This window comes from Crotalus tigris, unplaced genomic scaffold, assembly GCF_016545835.1.
Source record: "Crotalus tigris isolate CLP2741 ecotype Arizona unplaced genomic scaffold, ASM1654583v1 scf7180000017633.3093840, whole genome shotgun sequence".
Taxonomy (NCBI): domain Eukaryota; kingdom Metazoa; phylum Chordata; class Lepidosauria; order Squamata; family Viperidae; genus Crotalus; species Crotalus tigris.
The window spans coordinates 2,611,648-2,626,892 of record NW_024096527.1 but is presented as its reverse complement, the minus strand read 5'-3'; the positions used below and the strand labels follow the sequence as shown (position 1 = coordinate 2,626,892).

The 15,245-nt window shown below is 43.6% G+C and overlaps 1 protein-coding gene across 1 annotated transcript; it reads left to right on the top strand.

Annotated features, from left to right (window-relative positions):
* Positions 1-101: 101 nt before the first annotated feature.
* On the top strand, positions 102-14,863 carry SMIM24 (small integral membrane protein 24). Its single transcript, XM_039334677.1, has 4 exons — positions 102-259; positions 9,962-10,091; positions 10,762-10,806; positions 14,696-14,863. The coding sequence occupies exons 1-4, from the start codon at positions 193-195 to the stop codon at positions 14,763-14,765; spliced, it is 312 nt and encodes a 103-aa protein (XP_039190611.1). The 5' UTR covers positions 102-192; the 3' UTR covers positions 14,766-14,863.
* Positions 14,864-15,245: the final 382 nt, after the last annotated feature.

The following is a 15,245-nucleotide window of genomic DNA, read 5'->3' as shown; positions in this document are numbered from 1 at the left end:
CGCAGCTTGGTATCAGTTCATAAAGTCCTAATGAGGAGTCATTATCAAGTGCCCTCTGGTTCCAAGTCCATACTCCAAGTTGCAAGGAAAATAAACCATCCCTTCCTTCTAAAGTAGTAGTAACAAAAGTGCCCAGGCAAGGAATACATGATTATACTCCGCACAAGGCTTCCAGGCTGAAAAACAACAACAATGAACTTGTTCTTCTGCTTGACGGTGTTTGTAGGAATTGTTTTCACTCCCTGTTCTCATGGCCAAGGTATGGAACAGCATTGCTTTCAGGGGAAACCGCAAATGGGTGGGAAAATCTGAGGGCCATGCTGGGGAGGATTTGGGGGCAGCTATATAAGGCCTCATTTGTGTCAGGAACCTTGTATTAATTTATATACAGATCTTAGAAGCCACTTCAATCAGCTAGCTCTGAGAGGCATGCAGTTCCTCAAAAATGTAATTTTGGATTAAAAACAAACAGATGTCCAGTCAAATTTTAAAACAAATCATATATTTAATTGCAATTATCAAATGGAATTCCATCCAATTCAATAAAAACCAATTCATCAGCTGGAGAGATGGTCATAAAAACCCTTGGTTTGCTAAAATAACCACGTATTATTGTATGCAGTTGTCTTATAAAGCTGTTGTTTTAGAATGATTCTTAAAATTGAAACAGGAAAAAGCACAACTGAAGCTACTGTATTAGATTCAAAACTGGCCTTAAATATTTTTTTAAAAACCTAAATGGCTCTTTAGAGCTTACAGAGTTGACGGGTTTTACAGAGCTGGAAATCCTTGAGAAATCAGAAGGGATTGGATTGTTTTCATAGAATGTCAAATTGGTTGAAAAATTATTCCAATAAAAAAGTTGAACAGTAAAAAATGGCAATATCACAGGAATGCAAAAGATGACTTTCATTCAGTAGGTTTTAGATTATTACATTAATCATTACATTATTAAATACAGTGATTATTTGCAACAAAGATGTAATGATTGTCTATTACCCCATCCAAGTTCCTAGATAATTACTCTGATTTTATATTCTCTTCACTATACGTAAATAAAATTAAATAAAGATTAAGTTAAAAAGAACAGGAGCCTTCAAACAGGATACAGTTCCCATATCACATTTTCAAGTAACATGGCTTTGTAGCTTAAATTATCAACAGTCTGAACCATTTCCACATTTTGTGAATAAATCTTTAATTAATTAATGTAATCATTTAAAATGATTAAATTAAACTCTGGGAAAATTAAGAGCAAGAAAGAAATTCAATTTGAATACCAGTTACAGCTGGTGTTAAACTTTCCAACTTTTGAAGAGATCGCTGACCTGTAAAGCTCCAGATGGTCATTAGATTACAACAGCCAGAGAAGGCCATGGCCAGAAGGAGCACACAATTATTTCTTGTGTACCATTTATGTTAGCCCTTTGAGATAGACCAGGCAAGGAGCACAACAAGGAATACTAGTTTACTAGAATATTAGAATGCAATTATGAAGGGGATGGGAGGTTTAGAAATAGGACATATAAATGAATTAAATGCTACTTCTTTTCTCTAACTTTTTATTTTTATTCAAAAAGTTAAAATACAAACTCCAAAACAAAACAAAAAAGAATATTTTCCAAAAACAAAACACAATTGAACAAAGACATTAAAATTGTTTAATGGGCATTAAAAATGAAAAACAAAGACACATAGATATTATTCCCCCTAGTTCAGGGGTAGGCAACTTTGGCTCTTTTATGACTCGTGGACTTCAATTCCCAGAATTCCTGAGCCAGCCATGCTGTGGGGAAAGGGAGAGGTTTCCAAGCTGAGCCATGCTAGCTCAGGAATTCTGGGAGTTGAAGTCCATGAGTCATAAAAGAGCCAAGGTTGCCTAACCCTGCCCTAGTTGAATACAGATAAATAATGTTGCAACGATAATAGCTTTTTCCCCTTGCAGACCAGCCTCAGAATATTTAAACTTCTATGTCTATTTGCAACCAGTTTGACCTGATGCATCTGTTGAGTCCTTCGCGAAAGGCAAGACACGAGAAGCAGTTGTAGTTCTCAGGTTTTCTTTTATGCTGTGTTCAGCTTACAGATGAAGGCTTCAGCAACGCCCAAAAGCTCCCAGCCTCTTATATAGGCAACTCCCGGGTCAATGTGTTACTTTTTCCGTGCCAGCACCCGCGCATGCGCACAGGCGCTGGCGACAGCCTGTCTGGTCCCGGGCAGCTTGCACCTGCCCGGGACTGCCTGCAAATGCCCCGAGCCCGTTTGCAAGGCTCAGGACATAACACCCCTTTCCCCCGGGCTAAAACTACTACCAACATACAATCATTTCTTAATGCAATGTTCTACTCCCCAGTGCTCCTACTGTTTACTGGCTTTTGTTTAGCCAGCAATGTTATGTAATCCTCTAAGTACTTAGGCGATTTCCTTGCTCTCTGTGACCTTCTCAGCTCTGGGTTTCTGACAGGTGGTCCCCGACTGAGGGGTGACGTGAGCCTGTTCTCCTTATCATGCCTTGGTGCCTTCCAAGGACTGTGCCCCAATGCCTGGCCTGCTTGCTTGCCCACCGGGCTCGTCAGGCCAGGGCTTCTGTCACTTTGTGACCTGGTTGACCCGCCTAATTGTAGGCCCTCGGGCCCCTTGAAGTGATAGCCACTGCTGGGCGTCTCTGTAGAACCTCCTAGGTCCGTCCAAGACCTGTCAGGAGGTTGTCCATCCCCTAAACCCCGTTCTGTGTCCGGGCTCGTGTGGGTTTCTGTACCTTCCCAAAACTCAGTTGCTCCCTGATTTGGGCTAGAGTTGTTGTGGTCGGGACTTGGTTCCTCGACCACCTCCCTGTATGTTTGACCCCCTGTAGGACTTGGGGTAAGGTCAGGCCAACTCTGGGGATTATGTGCCAGCTCTCTTGCGGGGTATGATTTATTTGGATGCTCCCGGGTATCCTCCCTGACTGGAGTACTGTGCTGTGCAGATGAATAGTGATTGTACCCCCGGGGTGACTCCCTGGCTGGAGTAGGCGTGAATGCCTGGTGGTTGGATAGGCCCTTAGAATTCCTGTTTGGGGCACTCGCGGAATCTTGGAATGTGCCGTTTGTGGCTCCATCATTGGTGATGGGCAGCAGCTCGTGCCCTTCCCTTTGCTCAAGGGGGTCCCCCTCCCCCCCTGGAAAAGACCCAGGAGTCTCAGTAGGAAGGTCCCGCCTAGGGCGGAGTTGGTCAATGTGCCGACGCAGGACATGACCGTTGTCCAGGGAGACCTCGTAGGACAGAGGACCTGTGACCCTGGAAATAGAAGCGGGGACCCATATATGACCAGGCCCGTAATTGCGAGTCCAAACCGGGGCACCCACTAGTAGTTGTCTAGGTGCCCTAGGGTGTGAGGTAGATAAAGGCAGTCTGTCCGGATGCAACCGGTCAAGCTTCGTAGTCAGTTTGCGCCCCCAGCGAAGTTCAGCTGGGCTTCTCCCTGTAGAAGTGGATGGTGTCGTGCGATAAGAAAGGAGAAAGTCAGCCAACCTGTGATGCCAGTCCCCATAGGTGAGTTTCTTCAAGGCGTCCTTGGTGATGCGAACCATGCGTTCAGCCATACCGTTGGTGGACGGGTGGAAGGGTGCAGAAGTGGCATGACGAATCATGTTGGCCTGCAAGAAAGCTTGGAATTCGGAGGAAGTAAATTGAGGGCCGTTGTCAGACACAATGACATCTGGGAGCCCGTGTGCAGCAAAAATCCCCCTCAGTACCTGAATAGTCTTTGCAGTGGTGGTGGATGAGACAGGTACAACCTCAAGCCATTTTGAATGGCTGTCAATGAGGACCAAGAAGAATTGGCCCTGAAAGGGCCCAGCGTAGTCAATGTGCACCCTAGACCATGGGGACTGTGTTTCCTCCCATCTATGCACAGGAGCTTGGGGCATCTCTGGGCGAGAGCGTTGGCACAGGTGGCATGCATGCACCTTAGCCTCAATGTCCTTGTCTAGACCAGGCCACCACAAGTGGCTGCGCGCAAGGGCCTTCATGCGAACAATGCCAGGATGACCCTCGTGGAGGGAACCTAAGATCCTAGTCCTCATTGAGGTGGGAATGACAACTCTGTTTCCCCAAAGCAGACAACCCTGAGAAGTGGACAACTCGTTCCTTTTAGACCAGAAACTCTGAAACTCAGGACTAGGACAGTGCTCAGGCCATCCAGACAAAACCCAAGAAAGGACACATGAAAGTGTGTGATCTGTGCCCGATTCAGCGGCTACATCCCTGGCATTCAGAGGAGACTCTGGCAAGACTTGGATGGATAGAATGTTAACAGCTGGCGCAGGGTCAGCTTCTATTACTGGCAGGGGCAATCTACTGAGGCCATCAGCATGGCCCATCTCTTTCCCAGGCTTGTGAAATAAGGAAAAATTATATGCAGACAAAAAAATAGACCACCTGAGCATTCTAGGTGAAATGATTTGGGGAGTTTGCTTACATGTGGTAAACAGTCCCAGCAGAGGCTTATGGTCAGTGAAGACCGTGAAATGCCTGCCATATAAAAAATCATGGAATTTTTTAATTCCAGCAACAACAGCTAAAGCCTCCCTGTCTATCTGAGCGTAGTTGCGCTCAGCAGAAGACAATGTTCTGGAGTAATATGCAACAGGAACCTGAGTTCCATCAGACCTGAGGTGGCTCAGGACAGCTCCGACCCCGTAAGGGGAAGCATCACAAGCAATGCACACAGGAAGGGACTCATTGAAGTGTGCAAGTACACTGTTAGAAGTGAGCAAGGCCTGGACCTCATTGAAACTAGTCTCATGTGTTTGTGACCACTGCCACACTGCTTGTTTATCTAATAGCCTGTGAAGAGGCTCAGCTACACTAGCTTTATGTGGAAGAAAAGAATTGTAAAAATTCAGGAGGCCCAGGAAGGCCTGAAGTTCGGCCTTAGACTTTGGCCTAGGTGCTTCTAAAATGGCAGTTAGTTTGGATTCAGCAGGGTGAATCCCAGCAGCATCAATTTTGAACCCCAAAAATTCAGTAGAAGGCACCCCTATTTTGCATTTGTCCTTCTTAAGCTTGAGGCCTGTCTTCCTGAATCTTAATAAAACAGCCCTTAGCCGTTCAGCTAGAATGTGTGTGGAGTCTCCTGCAATTAAGACATCATCAAAGTAGGGGCAAACCCCCGGTATACCCCGTAGTGTGTTTTCCATTACGCTTTGGAAAATCCCAGGAGCGACATTCACTCCAAACTGTAGCCTTTTTAACCTTAAAGGCCCCTCTGTGGGTCACAATAGTCTGAGCTATAGCAGCATCATCATCAACAGGCAGCTGTTGATACGCTTGAGCTAGGTCAAGCTTTGCAAAAACACGCCCCCCCTTGAGAGAGGCCAGGATATGACTGACCACAGGAACAGGATAGGCATGTTGCTGTAATGCCTTATTCAGAGTGCATTTGTAATCGGCACAAATGCGAATGTCCCCATTTGCCTTTAGAGGCGTGACAATGGGGGTCTCCCAAGGACTGGAGTCAACAGGTTCTAGAATTCCTTGTTGGATCAGTTTGTCCAACTCAGTGTCAATTTTACTCTTTAAAGCAAAAGGGACCCTTCTTGCTTTAATTCTAATTGGAGTGACAGTGGGGTCTAGTTTTAAGGACAAAGGGGGTCCTTTGAATGTGCCCAGCTGGGGGCTGAAGACATCTGCGAATTCTTTGCAGACTTCCTGCAAGTCGAATGTTTGTAAGCTGTTGAGCCCCGTGACGTGTACCCCAAGGCCTCAAACCAATCGAGTCCTATGAGACTCGTTCGTTCACCCCCTACTACTAATAGATCTAGTGGACCTTCAAAATTCTTGTACTGAACGTTAAGGGTGGCCTCCCCCTTAACACACACTCTCGAATTCTGAAAGTCTGTTAGCACAATGTCAGAAGGCCTTAACTTGGCCTGAGTTCCACTGCCGGAACAAATCTTCCTAAATGTATGTAAGGAGATGATTGAAAGTGCGGACCCCGTGTCTAGTTCCATAGTTAACGGAACCCCTTGTAGCTTCACCTTGAGTGACAGCTTTTTCTTAATGGGCTTGTGTGTGCCTGTCCTGAGGATGCTCCTTCGCGAAGCGCAAAACCCTACCCTATTCTGGCTGGGGACCCTGGTACCTTTCAGGCGCAATTCTTCCTGAGGTTGTACTTTTCGTCGGCCCAGACACACAGCTGCAATATGTCCTTGTTTTCCGCACGCCCGGCAAATAGCGGAGCGGAACTTGCAGTCGGTTCTCCTGTGGCGACCTCCACAGCCGATGCACTTGAGGGGAGCTGAAGAGCTTCCTTTCTGGTTCCCTTCCTTCGTGGAGTGGAGACGGTCGGCTCCCTCATCCGGATCCTCCTCGGAGTTCCCTTGGACTTCTTCTTGGTGCACGGATGCAACATCTGGACTGTTCCTGATCGGCCGCATGTTCTTGATGGCGCCGCCTGCTGCTTCTTCTGCAGTGACTTCTCTCAAGGCATCTTGGAAGGACAAGTCCTCTTTGGCGAAAAGCCTCTGTTGTAACTCTCGATGCCTTAGCCCACACACGAATCGGTCCCTCAGTCGTTCTTCGAGGTCCTTGAACTCGCAGTGCTTGGCGGCCTTTCTTAATGCGGCGATGTATTCTTTGGCCAATTCTCCGGATCGTTGATCCCTCTGCTCGAAGGTGTGGCGCCATGCGATGACGAACATCTTAGGCTGGAAGTGCTCCTTCAGTAGCTTCTTTAGATCTGCGTAGCTGACAGACTCTAATGGGACAGGTGCTGCGAGGTTCTCCGCAATTTCGAAGGCGTCTTGACCGCAGACACACAGCAGGGTGGCAGCCTTCAAGCTATCTTCCCTCACTTGGTTCACCTTGAGGTAGTTTTCCACCCTGGCTACGTAGGACTCCCACCTCTCTGGATGTGAGACGTCGAACTCCGAAAGCCTTCCAATTTTTGCCATCTTCAGGAGACGGGTCTATCAGCCAGCCTACCCCCGAATGCGCACTGGATTGGCGGGTAGCTGCCGAGTCAACGCCGTTCCGCCGCTCAGGACTCACTTGGGTAAGCTTACACCTTTTTCTTTTCAGTCGGTGCAAAGCATCCCACCTTCGTCGCCAGTGTTGAGTCCTTCGCGAAAGGCAAGACACGAGAAGCAGTTGTAGTTCTCAGGTTTTCTTTTATTCTGTGTTCAGCTTACAGATGAAGGCTTCAGCAACGCCCAAAAACTCCCAGCCTCTTATATAGGCAACTCCCGGGTCAATGTGTTACTTTTCCCGCGCCAGTACCCGCACATGCGCACAGGCGCTGGCGACAGCCTGTCTGGTCCCGGGCAGCTTGCACCTGCCCGGGACTGCCTGCAAACGCCCCAAGCCCGTTTGCAAGGCTCGGGACATAACAGCATCTATCTTTATCTTTGTTGTTGGCTTACCTGTGAACTATTGTAAATGTATAGTAGATAGATGTATCAGGTCAAACTAACTGTTTTTATTGTAGGGTTACATTAACAGAATCTTGCAATCTTGAAAGTATTTCTCCCTTCCTCTCCTATTATTCTTCAGAAAACTAGAGAGGGCCCCTACAGAAATGCTTCCTACACACCCCTGGGCTGAGGTCTCTTTATTTGCAGGTTATCCAGTATGGCTCTTCTTCCTGTCTCCAAAGTCATTCCCCCATGCCATTACAATTTGTGGTCATTTCTGAAATTTGAATCATGGTTGTTCCTGCTCTCGTTATGTCTCATCTAGATTACTGCAATACCCTTGAAGACTATTTGTAAACTTCAACTGATGCAGCATATAGCAGCTTGCATAATTTTCAGATTTGTTAACATAACCCCATAGCTACAGGAGCTGCACTGACTACTAGTCGCTTCAAGGAACAATCAGTGAGGGGAGATAATAATGATGATGATGATGATGATGATGATGATGATGATGTTAGAAGGGACCCTGCTCAGGCAAGAAACCCTATACCATTTCAGACAAAAATGGCTGTCCAGTCTCTTCTTAAAAACTTCCAGTGTTGGATCATTCACCTCTTCTGGAGGCAGGTTGTTCCACTGGTTAATTGTTCTGTCAGGAAGTTTCTTCTTAGTTCATAGACCTACGTTGCTTAGATCAGTGTTTCACAAGATTGGCAATTTTGAGAAGTATGGACTTCAATTTCCAGAATTCCTGTCCAACGACATTAGGAAGGGGAGGTCTTCTGAAGGTCCCTCTGCCAAGAGAAAGCAATCTTTGGAAATTGTGTGGTTGAGCCTTCTCAGTGATGGCCCCATTCTAGTGGCACAGTTGTGTCTGTATATCTGGACCATGCTTTTCTCCTAAGATTTTCAAAGAGCTTATACTGCCATCTAAGCCTGCTGCTGGAAGTTGAGGAGCATTGCTTTCACTGGATTGTGTTAATCTCACCTCCCTTTTTTCCCCTTCAAAATCATTATGATTGGAGAAGGAAGAAAGGAAGGGAGGGGATGGAGGGAGGGAGGGGGGAGTAGGGGAGGGAGGGAAGGAAGGGGGAGAGCGGGGAGGGAGGGAGGGAGGGAGGGAAGGAAGGAAGGAAGGAAAGAAGGAAATCCGAATGCCCTCCATGAATTCTAGAAGCAACCTGCTTAGAAAAAAAAACTGTAAATTCATATAGTCCATTTCAGTATATTTTAGTAAATATTCCTATTTTGGCACATACAAGGAATTATTTTATTAACATCTTACAATGTGTTCCTTGTTCTGGAGCACTTCAGGTGGCCAACCAAGTTACCATTGCTAGATGTGTGCACATGAACATTAAGTAGGCATCAAAAATATCAGGATGGCAACTGTGACAGGATCAAAGCTCCATAATATTTTGATGCATAAAAATGGGCAAGGCTTTGATTACAGTGCTGCAGTTACCATCTTGACTCTTTTGACCCTACTGTGCACTCTTGGAAGCATAAAAGGGGATGAAAACCAGCAGAATGTATTGAGGATGATAGGGAAAAGGACCTGATCCATCCTCTAGTTTTTTGTCCAATCTGAAAGCTGCATTTTGACACAGATACAGCTGGTCCTTGGCTTATGTTGCTTAACAACTGTTTGAAGTTCCGACAGTCTGTTTGCAGTGCCCTATGGTCATGTGACCACATTTTATGACAGTTCTGATGAAAATTGCCCTTTATTTTCAGTTTCCGGCAAAACCACACCCTTAGCAAACCGTGGATTCACTTAATGCCCATGGCATTTGCTTAACAGTCACCGCAAAATGAGCCCACAATCAGATCAGTCACAAGTCACTTTATGATTATCATGAGTTATGTCCATGATGGGCAGGCTCCATTACGGTCAAAACTGAAGGACTATCTGTTGTATCATGCCTACTTCAGTCAACATTCAGTCAATGTTTTCACCGAACATCCAGAAGCAAAAAAAATCAGATTGGTGCAGCCACATAACTTGTTTGACAAGAAAGGAACAATAGGCCCAAAGAAATCAAGATACACAGACAATAGAAAGAATTGTGTTCCAACTGCATTGGGACCCATGGGGGAAAAAAAAACACCTTTTAATTAACTCCAGTTAAACAATGCCCTCTGAAACATCTACAACCCCAGATTGGCCCTGCTGGTGAAACACGTAACTGCTCCAGTGCGTGGCCCCTGTCAGTTGTTAATCACTATAACCCTGACTCCATGCAACTTTCCTCCCTGTTCAATGGGAAACATGCACTCTGAACACGAACAACGGTGGTTAATCTATTGTTATGTTATAGCATCCAGCACTAAGCCCTTGGTCAAATTTTTGGGCTACCACAATTGGACTGCAAATCTCCCAGGAGCCAAAGATGGCAGCAATGAGATACAAACCCTCTTTGTTGCCATCTACTGGTTATACATATCTTTGCAGGCTGGATTTGGGAGCCCTCAATTGTTGCAAAGCCCTAAAAAGGGAGTCTGATAGAGAAATTGGACTGTAAGGGTAATTCAAATCTTTTTTGTATTGACTCTGACAGGCCTTGTGAAAGAAACAACCAATGGGTCAACTACTTTGCAACCCTGGCTGGTGGGATTAACTGCTGTTATGGTCTTCTTGTTTGTGATGTTTGTGGCAAACCTCATCAATCGAATATTTTTCTTCCAAAAGTATGTCTTTTCCAGATCTCTTTCTTTATGTTTTAAGGTCCCACTTAACACATAACTGGGACAACCATTGATTAACTGATTATTGTGCCTTCAAATTAGCACCAGCTCTTAGCAATCACATTAATAGACCTTCTCCAGAAAGATCTGTCCCCAACCAGGTCCTTCAGAATGTCTAATGCTATGCCCATCAACTTTGTAGCTGAGTCCATCCACCTTGCACCCATGGGGAGGGGTATGTGTGTGTCAAAAAAAAAAAAAGCTAAGATGGGAATTATAACAATATGATTGTACCCCACCATTTGGAAAAGATACGAAAAAGCAGTCATTTTCACATAATCGCCCTTCTCAGTTACACAATTAAACCATTTTGCAGATTTGCTCAAAACATTGACCAACAAGCTAATCAAAGGGGCCAAATTTACACAATAAAGCTAAGCTGTCCCAAGGCTCTCATCCATCTCTAATCAAAGTTAGAACTAATCAAGTTGAGAGCATTGTACGGATGAAGGTCACTAGGTTTCCCTCTGATTAGTATTATTGTGTGATTGTATCTCTCTTTGTGTGATTAAGGTGTGGCACAATAAGGGTCTTATATTTCGAGGGGTGGTGGGTTCTATCTTGTCTTTTCATCCTCCCCTAATTCTTCATTAATATTGTCCCCCTTTTGCAGAAAGAATGATAAGGACCAGATGGAGACCATAGAGACCATGCGCAGGTAAATATTACTATTTCAATAGATTTTTAAAAGGCATTTTATGTCTCGGGTTTCTAATGGTGGAGCTGGTCAACATGGTTATTCATGCTCCTCCCACCCAATCATGGGCATGTAGAGGTAATCCTTTACTTACAACCATTTATTTAGTGATCGAAGTTACAATGGCATTGAAAAAAGTGACTTATGACAAGTCCTCACACTTATGACTGTTGTAATGTCTCCTATGGTCATGTGATCAAAATTTTGGCACTTGGCAACAGGCGTGTATTGTATTTACAATAGTTGCAGCAATCCAGAATCACAATTGCCATTTGAGACCTTCCCAGCTGGCTTCTAACAAACAAAGTCAATGGGGGAAGCTGTATTTGCTTAACAACCATGTGATTCACTTAACAACCGGAGTGATTCACTTAAACCGTGGCAACCCCCCCCCCCATAAAATTGGGCATGACTCACTTAACAACTGCCTTACTTGGAAATGAAAGTTCTGATTCCAATTGTGATCGTACGTCAGGGACTACCTGTAAGGCGCGGATGTCAAGACTGCTAACATCGGATGTTCTTGCTTGCCATATATGAAGAAGCAAACCTGTTTTATTTAGCCTGTATAGTACTTCTAGAGTTAAAGCAGATAATACTAGCCTAGTGGATGGGAAAATATGCTAGTTAACCATAACAATGTCTGAGCACAGTGTTGCCAAGGTCAGCTGTAACGGGAGGGGCACTTCACACTTCACATTAATTGGAGAATGTGATTGATGACTGTAAAATGAAGGAGTGTGTTATGCTTTGTTACGGGTGTTTGGGGGAGGGAGGATTCAGTTTTTGGCTTAACTTTGAATGTGCCGTAGCTATGCAGAAAATAAAGGATTATTTAAGGTAAATAAGCCTCTTTGAAAAGCTGCTTTTTTTCGGAACCATGACATCAAGTCAAAAACTGAATCCTCCCTTCCCAAACACCCGTAACAAAGCATAACACACTCCTTCATTTTACAGTCATCAATCTGCTTTAACTCTAGAAGTGCTATACAGGCTAAATAAAACAGGTTTGCTTCTTCATATATGGCAAGCAAGAACATCCAATATTAGCAGTCTTGACATCCGGCCCTCCTTACAAAAAAGGACAGATCCTGGAATGTAAACATAAGCATAGGTTAAGGGTTATTTTTCAGTTTGTTGGGGTGTTTAACATGAAACCTTTTGACCAATCTGTCAGCTTTCACTTCACTGGATTTCACCCAGGTGGCTTCAGACAACGGGTATCCCTTCCATTGCACTAGGTACTGCAATTTCCCTCTAAAGATTCTAGAATCAAGAATACGTTTCACTTCATAGTGGGCCTGTCCTGCAACTACGAGGGGCCCAGGTGCCTTCTTTGGGGGAGGTCTTAAAATGGAGCCCCGATAAGGCTTCAACGAGCTACAATGGAAAACTGGGTGAATTTTCCCTAAAAGTCATGGGAGTTTTAGTTCTACTGTGACCGGGTTGATGATCCTTACTATGGGGAAAGGCCCCAAGAATTTTGGTCCCAATTTCTTGCTGGGCAATTTGAGGCGTAAATACTTAGTTGACGAGTAAACCATCTCCCCAACTTGGAATGTTCTTTGGGGAGCCCTCTTCCTATCAGCCTGCTTTTTATAGGTTTCAAAGTCTTTTTTAAAGCAGTTTTTGTGTTTTTCCAAACTTCTTCCCATCCCCTCACCCACTGATCAAGTGTCTGGGAAGTGGAGGGCAACTGAGGATATTCAAGTATTGGGCTGAACTTTTTTCCCGTGGCCACTCTGAAAGTCGTATTATTATTTCGTATACGGCTAAGAAAAATAAAGAGAAACAACAATATAAGATGAGGCTTGAAGCAAACTATAAACAGGCTGAAATATTACTCCAGAGAGATCCTGGAAATAAAGGATTGAAAATAAAAATGGATTTAATTAAAAACAAACTTAACTTAGAGCAGTGGTTCTCAACCTTTCTAATGCCATGACCCCATAATACAGTTCCCCATGTTGTGGTGACCCCCAAGTGGGTGTGGCCACCAATAAGAGGGAGTAGGACAGCTAGGGAAAAGGGAAAAAAATGGCGGACAGCGTGGTTTGGTGACCCCCGTGAAATGGTCATTTGACCCCAAATGGGGTCCCGACCCACAGGTTGAGAACCACTGACTTAGAGGAATTGGAAAAATATGCACAAAAATTACAGGCAGCTAATCAAAAAAAATTTTGAGCATGCAAATAAATCGGGACGATGGCTAGCGTATAAATTAAGACAACAGAAAGTGAAATCATGGATTACTAATTTGGTAGATGAAAATGGAGAAATCCAGGGGGAGGAGACTGTGAAAAGGGGTATTGCTCAAAGATTTTACGAAAATTTATATAAGAGTAATGAGGGAAGAAGCGTGGAACAGATAATAGAATATTTGGTAAAGGCTGAGCTGCCCAAAATACCAGAGGAGAAAAAATCTATGTTAAATGAGGAAATAAGCATGTCTGAATTAATTAGGGCTATAAATAGACAAAAAAATTAATAAGGCGACAAGCCCAGATGGAAACCTGCTGAACTATATAAAGACTTGCAGAGTGTTTTTAATCAATATCTCTTAGAGGTCTTTAATGCAGTACTTACCGAAGCTAAAATACCTAAGTCCTGGTTAGAGGCAAATATAACACTGATTCCAAAAGCAGATATGGAAAAAATATGGATACAAAATTATAGACCCATATCTTTATTGAATTCAGATTACAAAATTTTTGCTTCAATAATGGTGGAGAGATTTAAAAAATATCTAATAGATTTTATACACCCGGATCAAAACGGCTTCTTACCAAACAGACAGATTAAACAGAATATGAGAACAATCTTAGATATTCTAGAATTTTATGAATCACACAATGATCGGCAAGTGGCAGGTCTGTTTTTGGATGCTCAAAAGGCTTTCGATAATGTTAATTGGCAATTCATGATACAACAATTAAAATTAATGGAAGCAGGAGGAAATTTTTTAAACGTTATAACTGCAATATATTCCAAACAATATGCGCAGATTATAATAAACAGGGTGGCAACAGATAGATTTAACATACAGGAAGGCACTAGACAGGGATGCCCTCTCTCGCCATTGCTGTTTATTTATACTCTAAAAATTCTTGCTAGAGCAGTAAGGCAAGAAGAACAGATTAGAGGATTTAAGATTAAGAAAGAAATATATAAACTTCAGGCTTATGCAGATGATCTAGCATTTATTTTGGAAGATCCAGAACACTCCAGGCAGAAATTATTTGAAATTTTAGAAGATTACGGAGATTGTGCAGGTTTTAAAATAAACAAAAATAAAACAAAGATTATCACTAAAAATATGACTGATATTCAAAAAAGATTCCTCGAGGTTAAATTAGGTATACAAGTAGTTTCTAAATTTAATCATTTCTGTACGTTGTTCATCAATTAAAGAAGATAATTACGTCAAATTAATGCAAAAAATTAAAGCTGATCTAACGTTGGAAAAAATTACACCTGTCATTACTTGCGAGAATTGCTGCTGTAAAAATGAATATCCTACCCAAATTGGGTTGGCATTTTGATTCGTTCATTTCTATTTATTGGCGTTATTCTTACATTGTGAGCAAAGTCACCTTGCAATCAGGAGGGGCTGAAACATGCGGAAGAAGCTTTCATCCTGCAGTGGATAGACAATGGCTGAAATGATGAGGATGATGATGACAAAACCAGCATCATGGTTGGGCCACAGGGTCTGTCCCTTGTGGTTGTCATGGCCAACTATTCTAACATTCTGCTGCTTTTCACACCTGCTCTTTGTAGTTTGTGGTAAGCCTGCTAAGTGAACTACCTCAGCTCCACAGTGTTTTGTTTTTCTCTCTTCTCCCTACAGCGCTGAGGAAAATGTCTACGAAAACAAAGCAATGGATCCAGAAGAGGGGGATTCGGACACCAAGATATAGGGGATCATAACAGCATGTAAAAGGCCTCTAGGGAAGGAGAGGACCAGCTGCCATTACAATGACTGAATTCAGTAGTTACTAAAAAGCCTGGACAAGAATTTCCAAATTCAGCTATTTTTTTTTTAATCACCTGCACATCCCTGCTCAGTGACCCCTTGAAATTAGATGAAAGCAAAGCTAGCTCATAATAGCAACAGAAGTTGCCAAGGAAATGAGAGGGTCAAAATGGGCACAATGGTGGACGTGGCATCTTAATTACAAAGAGGCAGGAGGCCTTACATCACAGTTCTGCATTTACCATCTTCACCATTCTGATTCTGCCTTACAAATGCTACCACTGGTGATTAAGTGAATACAGGTAGTCCTCAACTTACAACAGTTCATTTCATGGCTGTTCAAAGTTACAATGGCACTGAAAAAAGCGACTTATGGCCATCTTTCACACTTATGACCATTGCAGTATCCCCACGGTCACGTGAT